At 47.8% G+C, this 9557-nt stretch overlaps 1 protein-coding gene and 1 long non-coding RNA gene across 2 annotated transcripts in view; one reads left to right on the top strand and one right to left on the bottom strand.

Moving 5' to 3' along the window:
- Positions 1-249: 249 nt before the first annotated feature.
- On the bottom strand, positions 250-6460 carry LOC116954011 (uncharacterized). The gene is made up of 2 exons (XR_004404677.2): positions 6207-6460; positions 250-6095 (listed from the first exon to the last, which is right to left on the bottom strand). It is a non-coding gene; the product is annotated as an uncharacterized LOC116954011 (long non-coding RNA).
- LOC116953990 (blastula protease 10-like) overlaps positions 3622-9557 on the top strand; it is a 26748-nt gene continuing 20812 nt past the window's right edge. The window contains exons 1-5 of the mRNA XM_032974357.2: positions 3622-3802; positions 5026-5245; positions 6468-6606; positions 7412-7481; positions 8512-8709. Coding sequence (XP_032830248.1) covers positions 3623-3802; positions 5026-5245; positions 6468-6606; positions 7412-7481; positions 8512-8709 — 807 coding nt within the window. The 5' untranslated portion in view covers position 3622. The remainder of the gene's footprint in view (positions 3803-5025; positions 5246-6467; positions 6607-7411; positions 7482-8511; positions 8710-9557) is intronic.

The raw sequence follows: 9557 nt of genomic DNA, 5'->3' as shown, positions 1-9557 counted from the left end.
ACACAGGTATACAATAACACACACTGGTACCCACAGGTATACAATATTACACATGTACACACACGTATACAATAACATACGGGAACACAATAATGCTTACGCAACTATACAATTACACACAAGTATGCAATTATACACAAACACTGGTATAAAATTACACAATTACAGTACACACACGTGCATGCACACACTCGCTCACGTCTTGACAAGAACATCATGCTCGAGAGAGCGAGACGCAGGGTGAGTGAGGAGTTTCGAGGTGACGTTTATTCTTTACACAACCCGAGGCACATACTTGGCAAGGGGTCCCATTGTATTTTTTTTAAACTTCACACCTCAGGAAATTAAAAGTGGTGCAAAAGAATGAATGCAGCCAGGAGGCTCTGAGCCAAGCTTCAATCAGCCTGGGAGGTTCCTCCTTTTCCTCTGCTGCTTTTGAATGTCTAGATGCCCCCCTTTTCTCCCGCCAGTCCACCCTCCTCTTTGCCGATGATTGTGTCTCATTTAACATAAATGAAAAAAGTAGTCTCCTTTTCCCAGTGATGTGCATGTCCGACTGAATTGTAAAGAATCTTGACATCTGATAGTTTAGGCGCTACATGAATCAACATTGTATTTTTTATTTAAGCACCGTTCATTATTCACCCCAGCGTGAGTTTAGTGGAAACAATTCGTGGACTACCTGTGAAAGGAACACCGTATCAAGAGTCCGAGCCGGCAGTGTTGAAGACCCTGCGTTTGAGTTCGGGGTTCAGCCTCCCGTGATTAAACCCGGCCTCTCAAGTTGTAGTGGGTGCTATGCTTCTCACCAGGACTAAAGCAGGAAGTTATTTTCCCCCAATTATATTCCTTAATTAATCATCAAATAGAGCAAGTGAAGACGTATAAGTATCTTGGGGTCCTCTTTGATTCAAAACTGAATTTTCAAGATCACATTGATTATATTGGTAAAAAGACAAAAAAATTGGTTTTCTGTATCCACACAAGCACTGCTTCCTCCCTATGTTCCACTTGGAATTGATTAAAGCTACCGTACTGCCTCTACTTGATTACTGTGACATCGTATATAAATCAGCCCCCAGTTCTATACTGAAGAAGCTTGACTCAATTTATCACTCAGCCTTAAGATTTGCATTGAACTGCCCATATAGGACCCACCAATACGATGCGACATTGGGTCAAACTTAACTTCTCTTAATGATCGATGGCTTGTCCATCAGATATTATTTACTCACGATGTACTTACAAAAAAATCAGCAGACTACCTGGTGGATCTCCTCACTGTTTCGAAGAACAAATGTGACCTAAGGTCTACACTCATTTACCAGCTTCACATTCCTTATTGCTGTACAAATACTGGAGGAAGGGCCTTTTCTATTGATGCCCCCAGGGTCTGGAATGCTATTGCCAATAAACTGTAACTTGGATTACTACCTGTGAGATCTTCACTCAAAACTGCTCTAGGGGAGTTGTACACTGCTATTCAGAATGGCCTGAAATCAAATGTATCGTTACGGATGACCGCTGCAAAGTATGATCTTGAGTTTTGATTATAGTGTGCTGATCTTTAAAGGTGTATTGAAATTTTTTGATTCTGCTACTGATACTCCCGCTGTTATGGAGTGACTAATGCAGCCAGCTATGGCTGCAACGTTTGGTCGTGCATGTTACTTATATCGTTTATTGTTACATTTTAAATCAGTTCCTATGATCATTGTTACATTGTTTTTATAGCTTTATTTTGGTGATTTTGAAAACGTTTTGGTTTAGCCATGTTTGTTGCAGTACAGCGTTAGCCTGATAACTTTAATCTACATTGACTTTTGGTTGTTATTGTTTGACTTGCATCCCACTGGGATTTTTGCAAACAGCGTTTTAAATACGGTGCTTTTTCTGGAAGACTTTGCTGTTTTTTCCTGGATTTTTGTCTGTTGCGTGTAGTCACTTTAAGATGTTTTCTTTGTTCATGTTTTAGTTTGTTGCGGTTGCACCCGAGTCAAGAGCCGCATGGCTCACAGGGTTATACCTTATACATGAAACTGAAACACGTAGGCTTTCGCGACCAATAGCCATAATAGATGTGGTGGCGGGTTTTAACGGCGCATATTTAAGCGGTCTAACCCAAAAAAACCTATTATGGATTGTAGTGGGTTGATGGTCTTCAGCGTGGTCGCCAGTGACTGGATGAAAACAACCCCCATCACATTTAATGCAATGCAGTTGGGAATATTTTGGCTTCGAGAAGTTAAAACATAAGTCTGACTGTTAAGCTATAAACACCTCTAATTAAACAAATCATGTATTGATGATGCTGCTGATGCTGCTGCGTTGACAGAGGTGCACAAGCACAATTAACACGATATATTTTTGAACAATGTGACGTTTTGGGTAATTGCCTTCATAGCACGCAAATGAACACGTCCTATAGCAGGGCGTGTGGGAAGGTGACACCAGCACTTAGTTGCGGGCGGGGGGCAATTCAAGACGCCTCTAATACAAAATAAAGTTTTTTTTATTTGACCAGGTAATGCCCACTGAGCTGTATAACTCTTTTCAGAAGCCACCTGACTTTCACAAATGATAGCTCAAAGTAGTGGCTTATCGCGTGGAAATTTAAAGCAGCAGCCAAATACTTGAAACGCGTGATGTCGATTATTAATGTGGAGGGAAAAACTGGAGGACCTGGAGAAAAATCCACGCGACCCACGGGGAGAGAGACACGCAAACTCCAAATATACAGCAGCAGGCGTCAGGGTCGGGATCGAACCCACGACCTTGGATACTAAGGCGAGGGAGATAACATTTGCGATGTCAAATTTCCAGAGGCTGCTCTCCAAAACGAGTTGGTGCGATGCCCTCTGGTAGAGTTCAGAGTAAATGCTGTACGATTTCCTGGTTAGATTAATAGCATAGTGTGGTGCGATTAATTATAATTCTAAGCTTTGTGAGAGGCATTTATTTGAAGAAAGATGAGATGCAAATTTGAATGATCGTTTAATCTCAGCAGCAGCGGGGGTAGCGAGGTGTCAGATTGCCTGGGGAATGGTGCCAGGTGCCGAGTGCGGAGGACACTGCCAATACCCTTAACAAAGATCCCCTGTATAGCCTTGATATATTTTTGGGGCAAGTGCTATGAGCGATTCTCGCACCTATGAAGGCCGGCAGGACACACGAAGAGATAGCTGGGTGGCTAGAACCTCGCCTGGCCACCTTTGTCTCCCTGGTGGCGATGTCTAACACATCGCTCAAGGTACTAATGTGAGGCTGAGTCGACACTCGTGAAGGATCAGATAATTGCTCGCCGGTGTTGTTCGTAGAGCAGTGCGCGAAAAACCGCTCCCTCCAAACACTCTGCGCTACCACTCCCTACCGCCCACCCGAGCGTTTGCCCCGTGTCTCACCATCACCACGACTCCGTGACATTTGCGCAACCGTGGCTCAAGCAGGGGATTAGTGTCTCCGAGTGGCCAAGTTTGTAATGTAAATATTCTCGCCGTCTCCTCCGAGCCTGGCACGCAAACGCCGCGCCCCTCTTTCTCAAAAGTCACCGGTGACGCCTCCTAGGTGGGGGGGGGGGGGCTATAAAGGTAGCCCCCCCACCCCACACGCACCCAAGCGCCACATGCAGAGAGCCTCCTGGAAGGTAACCTGGAACGAGGACATGGCCCGGTTGAACCTCGGCATCGTCATCCTTGTGGCACTGGGAGCCCCGCTCTGCTGGAGGTGTCGCGCGGGTCCGCTTGCGCCGAGCGGCGAAGTGAAGGCCGGCCCTGCCGTGGAGAGGAAAGGAGTGGTGAAGATGGTGAGATGATGTTGGTGATGGTGGTGGTAGTGGTGATGATGATGATGTTGGTGATGATTGGTGATGGTTAGTGGTGGTAGTGATTGTGATGTTGGTGATCTTAGTGGTGGTAGTGATGATGATGGTGATGTTGATGATGGTTGGTGGTGGTGATAGTGATGATGATGTTGGTGATGGTTAGTGGTGGTAGTGATGGTGATGGTTAGTGGTAGTAGTGATGGTTGGTGGTGCTATAGGTGGTGGTGAGTGATGGTGATGATGATGATGATTTGTTTTTGATAGAGCCGCCCTAGAAGCTGAGGCGTCCCAGATCGCTCTCCACCTCGCATACCAACGCATGTGAAAAGGCACCCCCAGTGGCAGCTGTCTCTGTGCGGTATAATGACTTCCAGCACCTGGCCTGCAATTGCACATTAGTCTGCCAGGCAGGGGGCGATTTTTGCGACGATGTGTTTAATCCCAATTGAGTAATTTGCCGGTAGATTATGAATTTGGCAAATTTGATGATCATGATAATGATGATTTGTGTTGGTAGTAGTTGATGACGGTGACTACGATGATGATTGGTTGCTGTACTGGTGGCTATGATGGTCATACATGATCGTGATGATAATGATCACTTAGAGTGATGATGATAATGTGATGACCATGGCAATAATCGTGATCATGCTTATGGTTATATCATGATGATGATGATTGAAGGTGGTGATGATTACGCTCATTGCTGTGGGTGAAGAGGAGTGATGTTAGCGTTGGTTGGTATAGCAATGATGTTGATGACTACAACTCGTGGTGGTAATAACTGTGTTGATGATCACATCACAATGATCATGATATGACGCTGATGACTAAAGATGATATTGATTACCACGACCGTGATGCTCATTATGAGTTATAACAATGATGACCGGACATATATGCTGATAACTCCATCATCATTGTGCCGATACCATTGATGACTGAGGACAGCTGTGATGCTGATCACTCAGCCTCGTGCATTGTGCAAAAAACCCTCAACAGTTCCTGCAGAAATCCAAATGTGGTCCTGTTGCCTTAGCTCAACATCAAATAAATTGTGAACACGCGTGACAGACTGACAGCTGGCCTGAGACGCACATAGATCGGTTTCATCCTGATGAGGCCTCATCAGTACGGTATCGTCACCGGTGCCCACCGACTGTGATGCCGATGATGATGACGACTACCGCGGCCTCTGCCCCAAGGTGCCCCCCGGTCCCGCTGACCACAACAGCGGCGTGAAGAGCTGGGCTAAGGGGCAGCTGGTGCGGGAGGGAGACATGATGATGACTCTGGAGCAGGAGGCAAGAATATCGCGTCTTCTGGCTCCGTGGGGCCCAGGCGGCGCCTCACGCAAGGCCACCTCAGACCTCGCCTTAAGATGGCCGCTGGCAGTGGTGCCCTACAGCCTGGACCCCATGCTCAGTAAGGGGCGCCCTCAGGACCTCCCAACCCTCACCTCCTTCCTCAAGCATTTTCCCCAAAAACCCTACTCCACCTTGTTCTGTAGTTTCCCTCAAGATTTATCATCAAATCCTCCTACACCATGTTATGTAGATAGTTTCTCTCAAGATTTATCATGAAATCCTCCTACACCTTGTTCTGTAGATATTTTCTCTCAAGATTTATCATGAAATCCTCCTACACCTTGTTATGTAGATAGTTTCTCTCAAGATTTATCATCAAATCCTCCTACACCATGTTATGTAGATGGTTTCTCTCAAGATTGATCATGAAATCCTCCTACACCATGTTCTGTATATTGTTTCTCTCAAGATTTATCATCAAATCCTCTTACACATTGTTATGTAGATAGTTCCCCTCAAAATTCCTCCCCAAACCCTTCTCCACCTTGTTCTGTAGATAGTTTCCCTCAAGGATTCACTCATAACCTCCTCAAGGATTCACTGGTAGCCTCCTCTGTCGCCTTCCATTTATGGTCCAGGGTTTCCGCGATGTGACAATATGACGATTATAGCGATGTCACTTTCCTGTAACTTTACAATTCTACAAAGTTATGGATGAAGCGTATACAGTGCAGTCATGTGTTTCACATTTGTATTATGTGTGCTTTAGTGAAGTGGATAGACTCGCCCGGCTATATTAACGTAGAATTTTCCACGTGTAAACACTCGTTAATGGGCCGATAGCGCCTTCATACGTAGAGGACCGCAGAACTTGGACAAAATTGTTGAGGCCCGGCTCGCCCGCGTGGCTGCTGCCTTCCCGCTCGTCTGTGGTCGCTCCTTGCGCCTCTTGAGTCGTCCTCTCTCCCCTTCGAGAGAAAAGAGCGAAGACGGTGAGCGACTTGTAACTTTCATCATCACCGGTGTGTCGTATCGATAGTTCAATGCTAATGTGCCATTTAAATTGAGGGGCTGCTTACTGTGTGGTGTTATCTTGGTGTGGTCTGGGACTGTTGCCTTGCCCAAGCTTCATAAATCTGACTTATATAATTTAAGTGATTTATTATTTATTCATATTTAGTGACTTGCTTGACCACCTTCCCTATTTTGCACACCTATCGGTTAGGGAGACATCTGTGGGAGAAACAAAAAAACAGCTTCATAGCTCATTGGATTCCTCCTCTCGCAGTCTTAAGTAAAGATCCCGGTTCCGACTTCAATTGTCGTTATCCCTTGCACAGGTGTAGCGGCTCTCAATGGAATCCGCGCGGCCATGGCGAGCTGGGAGGACAACACCTGCATTCGATTTCTGCCCCGGGAGGTGGCCGCTCTGCGCGGGGTCACCCACTCCAACTACGTGGCCTTGAAACCACTCAGCGGGTGAGGCCAGCTTCGTCGTCATCAGCGGGTACCAGCAGCAGCAGCATCATCAGCGGTACCAGCAGCAGCATCATCAGCGGTACCAGCAGCAGCATCATCAGCGGTACCAACAGCAGCAGCATCATCATCAGCGGTACCAGCAGCATCGTCAGCGGTACCAGCAGAATCATCAGCGGTACCAGCATCATCAGCGGTACCAGCAGCATCATCAGCGGTACCAGCAGCATCATCAGCAGTGCCAGCATCATCATCAGCGGTACCAGCAGCTTCATCATCAGCGGTACCAGCATCATCATCATCAGCGGTACCAGCAGTATCATCAGCGGTACCAGCATCATCATCATCATCAGCGGTACCAGCAGTATCATCAGCGGTACCAGCAGCTTCATCATCAGCGGTACCAGCATCATCAGCGGTACCAGCAGCATCATCATCAGCGGTACCAGCAGCATCATCATCAGCGGTACCAGCAGTATCATCAGCAACAGTAGCATGAGCAGCGGAATCGGCTGCATAATTAGCAGCAGCAGTAGCGGAAGAATCACAATGATCATCATCAGCAGTAGCATGAGCAGCAGTAGCAGGAGAAGTCTCATCTTCATGAGCAGCAGAATCATCATGATAAATTATCAGTAGTATCATCATGATCATTGGCAGCAGCATTACAATCCTCATTACCACCACTGTCATAATAAGCCCGAAAATCAATCATAATTACCGTTACCACCACTGTCATCACCACAAGCATCACACACACGCAACCCTCATGGTCATCTCTGTCCCTGCTTGTGCTATCTGTGTGTAGGTGTTGGTCCTTCGTGGGCATGATCGGCGTGGGTGAGCAGGTCGTGTCCATCGGCCGCGGCTGCGAGGGGGTGAGTGAGCGACACGCACGAAGCTGGTAACGAACAAATCGACTTATGAACAGACATTTGGAACCTAACGCGTCCCGGTACACTGTTTCTTTTATTTACATGATAAAACGTATTATTTTCCATATATTGTCTTTGTTTACAACATGAATGGTAAGTTATGAAGTGTTTTCGTATACGAATGGTAAGTTACGAAGGCTGAGAACGCATCCTCATAATACTAATGTTATAGCTGATTCACTATACGAATTTTCAATATACGAACGAAGCTCCAGGAAAGAATCTACTGTGTACATCACGGTATTACTGTGGTGAGTAATCGACCAATAGAGCATAGCACCTGGAGAGAACCCACACATGGAAGGGGGAACACCGCAGTGACCATGGAACGTCCGGCCAACGTTGGCCGGACGTTCCGTGCTTCCCCCTCCTGCGCATGGGGTTTCTCGAGGCGCTCCAGTTTCCTCCCACACTCATTCATTGGCCAATAACACCTTCATATGTAGAGGGCCACAGAGCTTGGGCAGTTGTTGGCGTCGGCTCATCGCATGGCTACCTTCCTGCTTGTCTGCCGTTCTCTGTCTACGAGTGAGCGGATACTGTGCGGCTGCGTGTTACAAGTCGAAATGATTCATTAAAACTAAACTAAACTATTTTTATTATACCAGCTAAGGCCCACTGAGCTGTGTAGCTCTTTTTCAGAAGTGACCTGGCTATCACAAATGACAGCTCAACGAAGTGGCTTGAGATGTGGAGAAAAATCCACGCGACCACGGGAAGAGAAACACGCAAACTCCAAACGTGCAGCAGGCGTCAGGGTCGAGATCGAACCCACGACCTCCTGCATACCAGGCAAGGGAGTTAACATCTCGCCACCGCGGCGTCCCATTATGATCATCACACGCTATGCCTCGTGCACGCGTGCGTGTGTTCGTGCGTGTGTGCGTGTCCGTGTGTGCGTGCGTGTCCGTGTGTGCGTGCGTGCGTGCGTGTCCGTGTGTGCGTGCGTGTGTGCGTGCCCGTGCGCGCCCAGGTGGGCACAGTGGCACACGAGCTGGGCCACGCCGTGGGCTACGTGCACGAGCAGTCTCGCCCGGACCGCGACGCGTTCATCTCGGTGCTGGAGGGGAACGTCCAGGACGGGCAGCTGCCCCAGTTCGCCGTCTACAGCGCGACAGACCCACGTGGGGTGCCCTACGACCTCAAGTCCGTCATGCACTACAGTCGCAACGTGCGTGCGGGACGCGTGACCGGCCGTGCGGAATTCCGGCCGGAATTGTCCGGAACGCTGCTAAAACACAAACGTTGTAACTGGCATTGGCTAAAATATCGCAATGCTGAAAAAAATCGACCAGTTGGCAAATTCGCGTGACTGCCAGGAGGTCAGCTGACCCGACGTACGTCGGTGGGCACACCCGTGCCTCGCTCTGAGATGGGGCCTAGGTTCAAGTCCCGACTCGGGTGCCTTTCTGCGTGGAGTTAGTATGTTCTCTCACTGTTCTGCAGGGTGTGAGTGTGTGAGAATGAGTGAGTGTGAGTGTGAAGTATGTTCTCCCACTGTTCTGCAGGGTGTGAGTGTGTGAGAATGAGTGAGTGTGAAGTGTGTTCTCTCACTGCTCTGCAGGGTGTGAGTGTGTGAGAATGAGTGAGTGTGAAGTATGTTCTCTCACTGTTCTGCAGGGTGTGAGTGTGTGAGAATGAGTGAGTTTGAGTGTGAAGTATGTTCTACCCCACTGTTCTGCAGGGTGTGAGTGTGTGAGAATGAGTGAGTGTGAGTGTGAAGTATGTTCTCCCACTGTTCGGCAGGGTGTGAGTGTGTGAGAATGAGTGAGTGTGAGTGTGAAGTGTGTTCTCTCTCACTGTTCTGCAGGGTGTGAGTGTGTGAGAATGAGTGAGTGTGAGTGTGAAGTATGTTCTCCCACTGTTCGGCAGGGTGTGAGTGTGTGAGAATGAGTGAGTGTGAGTGTGAAGTATGTTCTCTCACTGTTCTGCAGGGTGTGAGTGTGTGAGAATGAGTGAGTGTGAGTGTAAAGTATGTTCTACCCCACTGTTCTGCAGGGTGTGAGTGTGTGAGAATGA

This window comes from Petromyzon marinus, chromosome 53 (assembly GCF_048934315.1).
Source record: "Petromyzon marinus isolate PM22_M1 ecotype Great Lakes invasive population chromosome 53, UKy_Petmar_22M1.pri1.0, whole genome shotgun sequence".
In the NCBI taxonomy this organism is placed as follows: domain Eukaryota; kingdom Metazoa; phylum Chordata; class Hyperoartia; order Petromyzontiformes; family Petromyzontidae; genus Petromyzon; species Petromyzon marinus.
This window is presented reverse-complemented; position numbering and strand designations above follow the sequence as displayed.